At 36.7% G+C, this 15,277-nt stretch overlaps 1 protein-coding gene across 6 annotated transcripts in view; it reads left to right on the top strand.

The window, feature by feature from the left end:
- FHL5 (four and a half LIM domains 5) overlaps window positions 1-15,277 on the top strand; it is a 59,027-nt gene that overhangs the window by 34,452 nt on the left and 9,298 nt on the right. For 4 of the 6 annotated variants that reach the window (XM_058430306.1, XM_058430305.1, XM_058430307.1 and 1 more), the window contains exons 3-7: window positions 5,412-5,759; window positions 6,296-6,466; window positions 7,461-7,635; window positions 8,613-8,782; window positions 13,279-13,465. In XM_058430306.1, coding sequence (XP_058286289.1) covers window positions 5,652-5,759; window positions 6,296-6,466; window positions 7,461-7,635; window positions 8,613-8,782; window positions 13,279-13,465 — 811 coding nt within the window. In that variant the 5' untranslated portion in view covers window positions 5,412-5,651. The remainder of the gene's footprint in view (window positions 1-5,411; window positions 5,760-6,295; window positions 6,467-7,460; window positions 7,636-8,612; window positions 8,783-13,278; window positions 13,466-15,277) is intronic. The other 2 variants (XM_058430313.1, XM_032165044.2) reach the window with 1 other exon arrangement.

Raw genomic sequence — 15,277 nt, forward strand, 5'->3', positions numbered from 1 at the left:
ACCCAAATGCTTCCATCCTTTCCTCATTTCCAACTGCATTCTCACCCCTTAAACAAGACTCAGTCTTTGGCTTCTCAGAATTCTAAGACTTCATACATGGTTGTATTCTTCTATCATTTGATCTCACAGTCTCTGCAACTCTTTATATATATAATATATACCAATATATAATTTAATATGTATATACATGTTTAACATTATACATTATATATAATTACTTTTTCATGTAAATTGATTAATATATTTTGTTCTTATGATTTATTTAATGAATTTTCCCTTAAGGGGAATAGCTCATTGATTCTCCATATTCCCCTCCAACACAAAAAACAGCATGTTTTATACAGAAGGCATTACATTTGTTGATTAGGCCACATACTGAAAAATGGGTTTCGAATTGATTTTCCTGTTTATGATATATCTACTTTTAATCCCTTCTATCACTTTTCTAAATTAATTCCCATAAGTCTCAGCTCAAAACATGGCACTTACCTGTTCTAAATCATCAATGATTATATTTTTTCTATAGAAAAAAGTTCATATCTAGCATGAAACTTAAGCCACTGATGACCTTGAACTAGTCTTCCTTTTCAAATTTGTCTTCCAATATTTACCCTCTCATGCTCTGCAAGCCACTTAGAATACAGTACTTATTGTTTTCCATGCATGCCTCACATATACAAGTGTCAGTGCCCTTCCCAGTTCTGTTGCTGCATCTAAATGCCCTTCTCCACATCTCAAGGAAAGGAGAGGTTTACATTGGCTAAGATTCAGGGCTTCAGTTTCTAAAAGGTATAGACTTGCACACTAGACCTAGCATTTTTATCAGCCAAGTGATCTTCGCCTCCTAAGTTTTGGTTTGCTCATCCGTCAAATAAGCATAATAATAATAGACCTCCTCAGGGGATCATTGAAAAGATTTAAAAAGATCCACATACAGTAGCTGACACAGGACTCAGCCTATATGTTCAGGAAACATATAGGAGTATTAAATATTATGGTTAGTATTTCTAAAATTATTCCAAGGGTGGTAGAGACTGCCCTTTGCCTACTTGCACATCCATTCTGCTGGTGATCTAGAGGTCATAAACTCGCTGCTGCCGCCACGAGTACCGCCACAACTGTTTCTCACAGCCAAAACACTAGTTAGGAAAACTGAACCCTGGCATTCTGAATGGATAGAAACCACTCACATCTCAGCCAGCCAACTTGCCACCATCAACAGCAGCAGGAACATGCCTTTCATTTCATTTCACCTGCAGATTTTCACACGTGTTTGTAGCAGAGTCAAGTTTGCATCCTGAACATACACTGTAAGAGGATCCAGGAAATGATTTTAGATCCTTGATCCCTCCGACTTGAAGGAGGATAAAACCAAGTTTGGGAAGGCCAATCCATAATATCTGTTACAAAATTCATTGAGATGCCACTGCTTCAAGTCGTTCCTGAATTTTTCCTAGCTGAAAGTAATTGTCCTTCCTCCTTCTTTAAGGGGGTGGTTTTCAACCCGCACTGGACATTAGAACTACTTGAGAACTGAAAAATACTTATTTTTAGTGCACTCTCAAAAAGCCAAAAAGTCTAAGTTATTTGGTCTGAGGCAGGCATGCACCTTGGACATTTTTTAAATTCTAATGTGTACCCAATGTTTAAAACTACTGCTCTAAATCTTATAACCTTTCATTTATTCTCATCACTTCCTAACTTTCGTTTAGTGACTTATGAAATGTCCTTCCTCTTCCTGCTAGCTCATAAGCTCTCTGCAGACAGGATGTGAGTCTATTTTTATATCCTTTACAATTTGTAGCAGATTACTTTGCAAATGACATGTATTTTACATGTTTTTCAAATGCATTAATAAATAGATGGTGTGTGATGCCTTGCAAACAATAGTATATTAAAGATACCAGGCATGGCACCTTGTCCTTGCCTCTCTCCCGCATGAAATGTTCTCAACTACACTTCTTGTGAATCTATTCATTCTGCATAGCCTAGAAAAATGTTAAGTGGATATATTACTCATAGCATTAGGCTTTTCATCAATAACTCACTATAAAATACAACTTGACACAAAATTGTACTGGTTTAAAAAATAGCACCTAAGAAATAACATTCTCAGCTACAGAAACTGTTACCAATGAACTTATATCTTTTTTTTTTTTTGAGATGGAGTTTCACTCTTGTTGCCCAGGCTGGAGTGCAATGGTGCGATCTAGGCTCACCGCAACCTTCACCTCCCAGGTTCAAGTGATTCTCCTGCCTCAGCCTCCCTCATAGCTGAAATTACAGGCATGCGCCACCACACCCAACTAATTTTATATTTTTAGTAGAGCAGGGGTTTCTCCATGTTGGTCAGGCTGCTCTCAAACTCACGACCTCAGGTGATCCACTCACCTCGGCTTCCCAAAGTGCTAGGATTACAGGCGTGAGCCACAGCACAGCCAAACTTACATCTTTTTAGGGAGAAATCCAAAATCTAAAGGAGCAAACTAGAAAAGCAAAGCCAAGTCCATTCATGCCATTGAATTTCTGAACTACTCATCTGTCTTCTACTCATTGTCTTCATTATGTTCTTTGATATATCAGTGCACCTCTAAATAAACCTTCTAAAATCCCAATATGCAAAGATAAAAATTCTGGGCTTAAATGTTGTGTTAGTTGCTAAATAACTTTGAAAGAAGTTTGACAAGAATGTTTAAGTGATACATTCCAAATGAATGACTAGCACTGCTGAGTTCACACCTAGAAAAGTTGAATGCTAACCAGTTGGGGTACATGTTTATATTAATAGTTCTTACAGCTCATAATTAAGAACAGCTTTGCTCAAGAATTTTTAATCTTTGAAAGCAAAAATTTTCCAATATCTTTGACAAATTAGCCCTCAGGTGGGGATTCCTGAGACAAAAATCACATAGTCCTCAACCTCTTTCCTACAGCTCTACCCGTTAGAGAATGATTAAAACAAGCTATTTGGCTTGTTCTTCTGGACACAGAGTTATTCCCTGAGAATTTTAAACTATTAATGTTAGTGACAAAGAAGAGGAAAAAGTAAAGAATAATGTTTAGAAAAGTGTAAGATAGTAAAAAGTGGTCAGATTGGAAAAATTCATACTCTTACCTGTTCTGCCTGCTCCATCCCAGTTAGAACTACTTGCATTCGAAGTTCAAATCACTTTAAAAAGCTTTAAAGTTTCAAGATCCTTCTTCATCCTTAATGTACCCAGGTGAAAATTTGCTCTCAAGACTCAACATTTCCCAACTTCAAATGAGCTCCTATGCCATTCTCTTACTTGTCTTTTCCCTTCCTCAGTAAACAGTTTGATCTTTCCTTCCTTGCTTCTTTCCCTCCTTCTTTTCTTCCTTCCTTTCTTCCAACCTTCCTTCCTTCCTAACAGATTTCCAACAGCTTAACTTCCTTAAGATCTTCCTAGAAAGGTTTCTCCTCACTCTCCTTTCTATTATAATAGTTCTCTATGAATTCCATACGGTTCTAATAGAGTGTGTATCATTTATATAGTTATAATACCTCTATTTTTAAGAAACACTATTTGGATGTATTCAAAGATCAATAGTTAAATGATAGACTTCATGAAAATGAGGACTGAATTTCTTAGTGTGTTTTTTCTAACCAAGAAGAAGAGAATAAACATTCAGTTTGTTCTCTTACCTCAAATTACATTGACTATTACTGAGATAGGAGCTAAGCTAAGAGAATCCAGACTCCTTGAGGGGGCAAGGAGTTCAAATCACTGAGTAAATTCAAGAAATGTTGACCTGGACCAAATGCTTCCTCCCACTGTACAGTCCTACAAGTGTAAACTCACAAGGTTTTGAGATATTAGACAGATTCTGTTCTCACCCTACCCAACTCCCGGATGTTGCTTTTACAAAACAGAATTGAACAAGAAGTGAATTTCTTCTTTTAAGAGGCCAGGCGTGGTGGCTCATGCCTGTAATCCCAGCACTTTGTGAGGCCGAGGCGGGCAGATCATGAGATCAGGAGATTGAGACCATCCTGGCCAACACGGTGAAACCCCATATCTACTAAAAATACAAAAATTAGCCAGGCACGGTGGCATATGCCTGTAGTCCCAGCTACTCAAGAGGCTGAGGAAGGACAATGGCTTGAACCCGGGAAGTAGAGGTTGCAGTGAGCCAAGATCATGCCACAGCACTCCAGCCTGGGAAACAGAGCAAGACTCCATCTCAAAAAAACAAAACAAAACAAAAAATTAAGAAGTATGGTCTATATTGTAAGGCATTTTCTGTGGATCCAGGCCTATTATGGAGTTAGGACCGGGATGGGAGAAGGACCATCTTGTCTTGTATTTAGACTTCTGATCTGATCACTAAATAAGTTACAGGTATTTAGATGTTGTCATGTTTAAAGTGTCATTTAAAATAAACAATTGAAATATTATCAATTTGGTAATCCCTTTTGTGGTTTTATATGTCTTATATATTCATTTTATAATACACTAAAAGCCTCACAAAATGGCAGTAGACTACCAGTTCCTAACCCCTGAGGGGCCATGTTTCATGATGCTATTATATACATCTAAAACTAAAATAAATATTAATGAAAATGACATTTTCCATATCAAGTGAAGAGAGTTAAAGGTACATATTTTATTTCTATAAAGTGATAAACACTTGATTGCTGTAAATATGAATAAAACTTTTATTTTTAAACCTTTCAAGGGAATTAGATCTATTTTCCTGCTGTTTCCAAGCCTTCTGTAACCCTCTGAGTGTGTTTGTATTCACTAGGAAGGAACATTTCTGTGGAATTAATCAAATGGATAATTCAATGTTCCTTTTAGATAATTTTGGCCATGTTCCATTGCGAACTTTCTAGTCTGCATTTCATCTTTCCTGGGAAAAGACTCACATATTCCAAATCCTCTGCCTTTTCTCTACTTGTTAGTGAAGAACAATATAGCAAAACTGCTATGTACAGAATTAATAATTACATGCATTCAGCAAGGCTCTCTGCTGGGAATTTCATCACTAGAATAAGGCAAAACGCATGAGAATAACGGTTCAAATGTAGTCAACACAAACTAGTATCAAAAACGCTGTTGTATTATCAGTAATTGCTCCTCTGATTTTGCTAAAATTAAAAAGAAATTCTGTGGGGGGAGAATTAGAAAATATTCAAAGCTCCTAATATATTCCAGTAAATCCTGAGATGACAAATCTTATTTTCCAAGGAAAAGCAGTGCTACTTTCTTTTTTTTTGTAACAACAAAGAATTCATGTTCAATGCCTAATTAAAACCTTTGGAAATCTATATGCGTTGTTTCTTAATGGCTTTCCAAATTTACAAAACAATCAGAATCCTTATCTATCACTGGCTTTATGTTTCATATCAGCTTTTTTATTCATCTTACAGAATGAATTTTGCCTTGCAGATGAATTCTAGCTATTTTATCCATAGTAATGGAATAGCTGCTGCTATTATTTATGCTCTACACATGTTACTTTGGCCCTAAAGCCTGAAGGAACCTATCGTTGTTTTCTACCACTGATGATTTTATCTGCACTTCTGCATCTGGGCAATTGTTCACAATAGTCACAAAGACCTAGCACTTGGTCTGAGAATCCTACCTGCTGAGGAGTTTTATTTGACCAGCTTGGTAAAGGACATTTAAATGAAGATATCTAAAGCTAGCAGAAAACAGACATTTTGGAGTCATCAGCACATTTGGGATGGTGGAAGCCACAGCCAAGGAGGGGATGTGGTACACGAAGACCTCAGGGTAAATGTGCAGAGCCCTTATTAGGTATTCAATAAAGACTTGAGGAGTAAAAGAATGAACTAGAAAATGACAATGTACTGATTATTTATTTATATTTGAGTAAAAAAGACTTATTTCCATCAAAATCTGCCTCTAGAATTTTCCAGCAAGAAAGTAAGTGATGATAGTTATTAAAAGCCCTAGCAACAGTTTATATCCTTGAGGTAAAACCATCCTGTTTCAACAGATACCATATTCTCATTGAATTCCACATTAGCTTATGATAAACACAAGATGTTTTTCATAATCTAGCTGCAGGTTTTATGCATGTTTTTTTAGCAAAACACACAAGGAACTGCCAAGATGGGAGAGTAATCTTTCCTAAATCACTCCAAATGTCACCATGACTATAAGCATACTTTCCTAAATTGGTGGATTTTTGCTTAAGAAAATATAAATTCATTCAAATGCTTCACTCACATTATATTAAGGTTTCATCATTTATCCTATAAACAAAACTCTGCTTTTATATACATGAATCACTTTGTCATTCACAGGATCAAACCAAAATGACAACTGCTCACTTTTACTGTCAATACTGCACAGCATCACTTCTTGGGAAGAAATATGTACTAAAGGATGACAGTCCGTACTGTGTTACATGTTACGATCGTGTATTTTCTAACTATTGCGAGGAATGCAAAAAACCAATTGAATCCGATTCTAAGGTAAGTCTCACCTCAATTTACAGGATTACTGCATATGAACAGCAAACAAGTGGGTTGGAGTGCCTCTTTTCATTTAGTGTTGACTTTCAACACTATTTCTCTGCTACTGGATATATAAGGATCTTAAAAGTTACCAGCAGTCAAGCTCCAGCCACTACACTTAGCACTATGAAATACAACATATGCTTAATCCTCACATGATCTTATAAGGTAGCTGAGAATGCTAAAGATTAAAGAAGTTAAGCTATTTGTCCAAAGTTACACAGCTAGAATTTTCCTGCTGTTTCCAAGCCCTCAGTAACCCTCTGGGTGTGTTTGTCATTTCTGGAATGACAATGGTATAAATAAATGCGTAAAGAATTGAAGTTGAAAGGATTCAAAATCTGTTTTCTGATGTAAAATCAGCTTCATTTCTTACTAAACCCTACTGATACCTCTCACACCTACCACCCATTCCTCTGACATGCTTATTCTTTCTTTCTTTCTTTCTTTCTTTCTTTCTTTCTTTCTTTCTTTCTTTCTTTTTCTTTCTTTCCTCCTTCCATCCTCCAATTATCTTCCTCTCTCTTTCTCTCTCTCTGTCTCTTTCTTCCTTTCTTTCTGCCTTTGTTTTACTTAGGTGATGTTTTTTGTCTGTTTAGTTATGTCTCAAAGAGTAATAGAACGTTGTACCCTAAAATTTTAAAAATCATTCCATGAAAAACCTCTATTGTAGTTTACAAAAAGAATATAGGCAAATTTTGAAGACATAGCGGAGAATTCATTTGTTTTTTCCCAGCTGCCTTAAGTGACCCACCAAGAAAGCCCTGGGCTCTAGCTCTTAATTACCCCAGAGAGTCTCCTCTCTATGGGTAACAGTTTCAGTAACAACTTTCCCTCAAGCTACTAGCACAACCTACTGACATGAGAGTCCCAGTAGTGTTAAGTTTGGTTTTATAAAATGGCCTGTATTATCACAACCACATTTAATTAACTTTTATTTACCGTCTCAAAGGATCTTTGTTACAAAGACCGGCACTGGCATGAAGGATGCTTCAAGTGCACCAAATGCAATCACTCTTTGGTGGAAAAGCCTTTTGCTGCCAAGGATGAGCGCCTGCTGTGCACGGAGTGCTATTCTAACGAGTGCTCCTCCAAGTGCTTCCACTGCAAGAGGACCATCATGCCTGGTAGGGTCTCAAGGGGGCTCCTGTCTGTAACTGAAGCTGTGATGCTTTTCATTAAGTCCCAGCACATGAGGAGTGCAGCAGCTCCCAAAGCCCTGGTTTTGAGAAAGATATCTTTCTTACTCTCTCAATCTTCTTCCGTGTACTTTAGAAATAAAAAGATTATTCATCCATTATCCTTGAACAGGTAAATTAGTGTTCTGTGTATTTTCATAAAGTCTAATTCACAGAAACATTTCAAACCAGAACCTCACCCATAAAATAAAGACAAAATGTATACCAATAATACTACATTAAACACAGTGCCCTAGGCACAATCAATGGCATCAGAAAGAGTGATTCATTCATCATAGGCGATTGGGGCCAACTGCCATTTTGTAGCTTGACACAAACTGTTTTGAGGATCAGTTATTGTTATTCTCTCTTAGGGAAGACAGGGTTCATGTATATCATTCCACTTTTGGCAAGGACTAATTCTTTATAGTTTGATCTTCTTCTCAATCTCTATGGTCAGCAGCATAAGACCATAATTCATTCTCTGTCACTCTTGCGCTCTCATTTTCTTATTATGGATTCAGAGAATTTCTAGAAGGCCATAACTGCACAGCATAGTCTCAGTAGTTGTGCTCTGGGCATTTTTAATACCCTTGTAATGATTATTGTGGCCCAATTTATACAAACCATGTGAAACCATTAGGAGTCTTCATTCAAAGTACTTTTACATCTTCAGATTATAGGTTATGCAGGGCTTGAAAGAGTTTTCAGTCTAAGAGTGATTCTCCATCATCATGGCTAAACTTTATTAACCTTTTTTTTTTCCCCAGATGAATGGGTTTTTTTGAACCTGAAAAAATACTGTTTTTCTAAAAGGACAATTCATTTATTAACTTAAAACGTTTTTAAGTAATGTGATTTGTATTTGCTTAAAAAATAAAATTATGCTTGACTTACACTAACATGTCGTTACTTTTGGAGTACAGGTTCCCGCAAAATGGAATTTAAGGGAAACTACTGGCATGAAACCTGTTTTGTGTGTGAGAATTGCCAACAACCTATAGGGACAAAGCCTTTGATCTCCAAAGAGAGTGGCAATTATTGTGTGCCGTGTTTTGAGAAGGAGTTTGCTCACTACTGCAACTTTTGTAAGAAGGTAATTTTCTAAAGAGGGTGAAACTTGTGGAAACTCAGACTATTTCTTTTTAGCTATATCATATATTTAGAATGAACTGATACTATTATATCTGTAATCACACACCCATGGTAGTTGGGACTTTCAACATGTCCAAACCACTAGTTGTCACGATGAGGATGACCATCTTTTTTTTTTATTAACCATAAAATTCCAGCCACAACAAGAATTTAGTATTCCAAACAGCTCAAGTGATTTGGTATTCCAGTTCATTTCACTTCTTTTGTTTTTTTTTTTTTTTTTTTTTTTGAGACGGAATCTCGCTCTGTCGCCCAGGCTGGAGTGCAGTAGTACAATCTCGGCTCACTGTAACCTCTGCCTTCCAGGGTCAAGAGATTCTCATGTCTCAGCCTTCCAAGTAGCTGGGATTATGGATGCGTGCCACCGCATCCAGCTAATTTTTGCATTTTTAGTAGAGGTGGGGTTATACCATGTTGGCTAGGCTGGTCTCGAACTCCTGACCTCAGGTGATCCACCTGCCTTGGCCTTCCAAAGTGCTGGGATTACAGGCATGAGCCACCACACTCGGCCCATTCACTGCTTTTATACAAGATCTCACGTATTCTGAAAGAAAGCACAAGTCTCTCTTTGAATACAGATGTTTCTTAAAAAATAATTTTTGATCCATTCAGTATTAACCGTTTCAGAGAAATATGGATTTGCCTCACAAAGTGACTAAGGGAACCAAGTTAAACAGGACGTTTAACTTCTCACATTCTTTCTCAGCAATGCAAATGTCTTCTTGACTTGAAGCTTTTATATTTCCTGAGAGTAGAGCAATCAGCTCAAGAGAGTGCCAAGATCATGGGGGAAGTTCAGTAGACAAAAGACAGAAAGAAGACTAAGAGCAGCAAGTTCCTTCACTCCAGTTCCAGGATCATGTAGGGCCTTCTGACTTGGCTTCCCACTCAAAAAACATTTTCTAAGAGAAAAAAAAGTAATTTTTTTGATGTAAACTTCATCCAATTCTTTTTTTATCCCCTAAGCTTTTATGTGAAAAAGAAGCTCTAACACCTTGATGAAGTCTGTCTGCATTCCATAAAATATATATGGAGGTTCTCAAAGAAATCATTGACCTGTGAGGCATCATAAGTTTAAAATGACACCATAAATTGTCATGAGAAAGCTGACTCATGAAAATACATTGGATTAGTATAGTGGTTTCAAAGTATTTTTTATATGTGGGTTACTTTGGCAGAACTCTTAAGCCCATTTGTATATCTGGACAGCTGGAAGTCACACTACCACTTTCTACACACACATATGTGAACACACATGCACATACACACACACACATGCAGTTAACTGTTTAACATACATAACCAATACCAGTACTGCATTTAAAGAGGCAGCAATACACTATGCTAAGTTATAATTATTGTTACACTATGTTGATGGCTGAGAATTACAATTGATCACATGACATAAAATAATCTTATGACTGAGACCTTCATTACTCTACCAAAACACTGGTTTAGAAAATGACTTTACAAGCAGCAATCAAGCCATATGACCAGATGACATATGAAGCTCCAAAGAATTACCAGAGTCAATGACAGCATTTAAAAACATGCTGGAGGCTGGGCATGGTGGCTCACGTCTATAATCCCAACACTTTGGAAAGCCAAGGTGGGAAGATTGCCTGAGGCCAGGAGTTCAAGACCAGCCTGGACAACATAGTGACACCCTGTCTCTAAAAAAAAAAAAAAAAAAAAAGTTTAAAAATTAGCCAAGTATGGTGACACATGCCTGTAGTCCCAGCTACTTGGGAGGCTGAGACAGGAGGATCACTTGAGCCCGGAAATTCAAGGCTGCAGTGAGCTATGATTGAGCCACTGTACTCTAGCCTGGGTGACAATGAGATCCTATCTCTAAAAAGTATACAAAACTTAAAAATTAAAGAAATTAAAATCTTGCTGGAAATAAAATGAATAGGTTTATCTCACTGTTTTGAGAGACAACTGAGTTGGCCAATTTTAGGCTTCATTTCTTAAAGACAGACTAAAACAGTAATGATATTTGTGAGAATTATCCTAAAATCATTTATCAGATACTATATAAAGACTCTTTCAATGCTATAACAATTCGAGAGTGAAAATTCTTTAGTATATCCATGCTGAGCACTGTCTGGGCCAAGTGCTGATGTTTCCCAGGTTATTGGAGCCTGTAACTATATTTAGGATATGATTTGAAGTCATCAAAAATTTACAAAATATTTATATTGGGTAGTAGACAGATTATGACATGCCAGATTATTTTTTATTTAGTTTTTAAAGCCACAAGTCCTTTTCTAAAAAGCTAGATTTGTTTTTGATCAAGATGATCCAATCTAAACAATTTTTTTCAACCCAAACCAGAGACCAAATATTTTCTTAAAAAAAGGAAAAACTACTTGACAACCAGGCCCTTAGAACTTTAAAGCTTTAAAATCCATAGATTTTATTTTGTTACACTAAGATTTATTTTCTGCCAGAAAGCAAATGATTTTAAACTACAAGTGCTTCAAATTCAAACTCCTCAAGGTTCAAAAGGAGTTAAACGTCTTCTTCGATTTTTCATCTGTCAACTACTGAGTGCAAAATCACTATTGCCTCCACTTTTTCAGAGAACAAACTTGTTCTAAATCCTGAGATCAATCGGTGGCGAAAACCAAGCTTAGGTATTAGACTTCATCTTAACCTTCCTACCTCTTCAAAAGGAATATCATCACAAGCAAACTATTTTTAATGTTCCAGAGTTTCTTCTCTCTAATTAAACAGTCTTTGGTGTATATATCAAGTTTTATTTTGCTGTGAATACAGTTTTCAAGTTTCAAATCTTTTAAGCATTGCCTGCTAATCATCAGACCAAACAAATCAAAGGAATCATGAATTCTGCTGTGTCTGCTATAAGGCATTGGAAGTCAGTAGGGGGTATTTTAAATTGCTTTACTTCCATCACAACATTATGCTTCCCATTTACTTATTCAGAATAGTATGCTTTTTTTCCTCTAGGAAAATATCTTTCATATCAAATATCTTTAATTTCTAAGATATTTGTTATAAGATTAAAAATATCTTTAGAATAATTTTTTCACAAGTCTATGTCACAGACAAATAACATTTTTGAGTTTGTAAACAAGGAGGTGGCTTAAAATAGGCTCTAAGTTTTTACTACCTAGTTAATTTGATACAAAGGTTATAGGAACCACCTCAGATACGCCATTGCTTCAGTCATTATAAACACTTACAAAAACACATTCCAGTATCTACGGCAATTCTAAGAGCTCATTAGCTGTGAATTCAAAAGGTGATATGGCTTAAAAATAGTTACACGAGAAAAATTGCCCAATATTTATCCATCTGATTCTAAACAAAGATTTCTCAGCCTTTTACAAAGTAGAATTCATAGATTAAATTGGTTTCGAAAGAAAATATTATCTTATGCAGAACTAATTACATCTCAGGCAAAACACTGCACATCACACCTTAAGGCTCAATGTACAACCAGGGCTTATTCCATTGACTTCTGATTCTCACAGCACCCCACTGCTAGATACAATATTGGAATTGCTTTCCAACTGTTTTTTCCTTTGGTATTTATTCATTCATTCAACAAGGATTTTCAACTGCTTATCTGTGCAAGTTAACCTTGACTCAGTATGGCATTAATGGTGATGCACACAGGCTGTTTGGTCAGACCATGCAGGTTTGAATCCTAGCTCAATGTGGCCATGGCAAGTAACTTAATGACTGTAACCCTCACTAGTTGCTCATCTGAAAAGAGGGAAAGATAATAGTCTCTAGTATGTAGAGGTGTTGAGAATATTCAGAAGAGATCATCCTTAGCACGGTGCTAAGGACTAAAAAAACACTTAAGAAATGGTAGTCGCTATTAGCAAATAATGGTGCTTCCCAATTCCATTCAGAATTACTGCTGTTGGATATTCTTGGACCTGGTGTAAAGCATTCAGGAAAAAGAAGAATTCTTTTAAGCATCCCTAAAGTTAGACGGTAGTTATAAGAACATAGTATAGAAAATAGCTCTAACGGCAGATCTTTAAAAACCAAAATTAAAAAAATTCAGAGACGTATGAGGAAGTGAAAAAAGAACCTGTGTGATTTTTCTCCCCCATCTTCCTGAGTCCGATACGGCCCTGCCTCTGTTCTATTTCATTGTAGGAGAAAAATACACAATAATTTCCATTTCTTTCTACTTCTAATTAATTCCTATAGCCTTTGGCTTCTCATATTATTAATCTTTTAATGACTTTTTGAGGAAAAGAACATCCTAACATAAGGTGAAAATAGAGTAGCCGAAAGCACCAGTTGTGGCATAGAAGACATGAAATGATCTTTTTTTTTTTTTTCTTTTTGTTTCCTTTTCTCCCCAGAGATACCAGGATCTCAAAAGAATCATGAAATGATCTGAATTGTAATGGCTCCCATGGTCATTGCCTTTTCTGTTTTCTTTGGCAGGTGATAACTTCAGGTGGGATAACATTTTGTGACCAGCTGTGGCATAAAGAGTGTTTTCTGTGTAGTGGCTGTAGGAAGGATCTCTGTGAAGAACAGTTCATGTCCAGAGACGACTATCCATTCTGTGTGGACTGCTACAACCATCTTTATGCCAACAAGTGTGTAGCCTGTTCCAAACCCATTAGTGGTGAGTTCTTCAGTTCAATATGATCATGCCATGAGACAGTTATGACTATATGAAACACTGTCTAGTTAATTTAGGAAATGCAGTTAAAAAATGAGAAGCTTTCATTTATTTTTCCTTTTGAGATAAACACAAGTGGGTGCATATATATGAGTATAAATATTACATGGATTCCTCAAGGAAAGTACAAGTGTATAATTTGGGTTCCTATACTCTGTGAAGGTAACTACATACTAAACCCGATGGTACTGACCCTACCATTCAAGGAAGGAGGAGAACAGAATGAGCTGAGAGGCTAGTACAGACCTTCACAAGGAGGTCTGCTTGCAGCCTCATTAAGTTTTGAGTGGGAGGAAAGAGTACTAATAAATCAGAATCCTGCTTAATTCCAAAATAGGACCAAGCATCCTTTAGTTAGGAAGGTTTTAATTAAATTCCACTACTGTATAGAACATCTGACGCTGTAATAATTAAGGTAGCATAGGTCAGTAATTAATTAAACTTCATTTTAAGATGCTTCTAACAAATGTATTGCTCTCTTTTCTGTATTCACTTGCAACTACGAAGTGCATTTATGAGTAGATGAAAGAAAACAAGATAGCATTTTACCGAAGAAAAAATGTGACATGATTTGAAAATAACATAATGATAAATCGATCCATGTTAAAGAGGTTTTCAAGGTAAAAAGAAATATATATTTTCCTCACAGACACTTTTAAAATGCTAATCCTATAATAAAGGAACTAAAACTAGCATGACACTTGAGAAACCCAGCAGCTATTCTTTCTGGCAATTTATAGTCACTTAATAATATGTCAGAACTGTATGTCTACTTTCTATTCCTAGTATTCTTAGATCATATTTCAATTTTTAGTTGTTCGTATACCATAGGATTAAAGATTATTTTATCCCTTTCCTCCTTCTTCATCTTCAAATATGTAACAAAATAAAAGTTGAGTATTCATGCACTTTCCAACCAAAAGAAAAAGTTTCACTGCAAACCCCACCTTGGCAGGCTTTCACTGACTTGCAAGGGGAGGGAAGGTGTCACCAGAAAAAAACAGCATGGTCTTATTTGTCTATACGGAGCACCATGTGTGTCAGGATCTCACACTGGCTCACGGGCTACATCTGGCCAGCAGGCTGTTGATGTTTGGCCTGAACACGTTTGGAAATAACTAATGTAAAATCCATCTCTGCAGCTAAAAGTAGAGGAAGAGCCTGCCATTGGGTGAGCAGACTGCCTCCACATTCCCCAGCAGGGTCACCATCATATGGAACTAGTGGCTGTCCAATTGCATGGGGCATGCCCTCTCTGTTCCTTGCACCCTGTCTTCATCACTCAGATCACCTCCCTGGCCCTTGCAAGTACTTGCCTTAGCAATCCCACACCACTGGGCTCCAGGGTCCATGCTTTTAACTACTCTGCTCTCCTGCCTTCTACAAATTTGGCAATGCCTATAGCCAAGAGATCTCCACTGATTTTAGTTAGAAAATCGGACTTTCAGATATCCAACAGTACCTGGAGCTCCAGAATCTCCCTAGTAAAATCTGCAATCACAGTCCATTTATTTTATAACAACACTTTTCTTGAATAGGGACAGAAAAAAAAGGAGGACTTCAATGAGAAAATAAGGAAATTAACAACTCAAAATAGGTTTCAAAATTCTCTGGAGATCCAGATGGCTAATACCGATCTGCAAAAAGCCTACACAAGCCCTGAACTTGAGTTTCAATTCTTATATATCACAGATTCATGTGCCTAAGTGATTTTTCTCATAGATTGTTCCAGATCAATCACTGGGCCCAGCTTTT

This window comes from Hylobates moloch, unplaced genomic scaffold (genome assembly GCF_009828535.3).
Source record: "Hylobates moloch isolate HMO894 unplaced genomic scaffold, HMol_V3 SCAFFOLD_2, whole genome shotgun sequence".
Classification (NCBI taxonomy): domain Eukaryota; kingdom Metazoa; phylum Chordata; class Mammalia; order Primates; family Hylobatidae; genus Hylobates; species Hylobates moloch.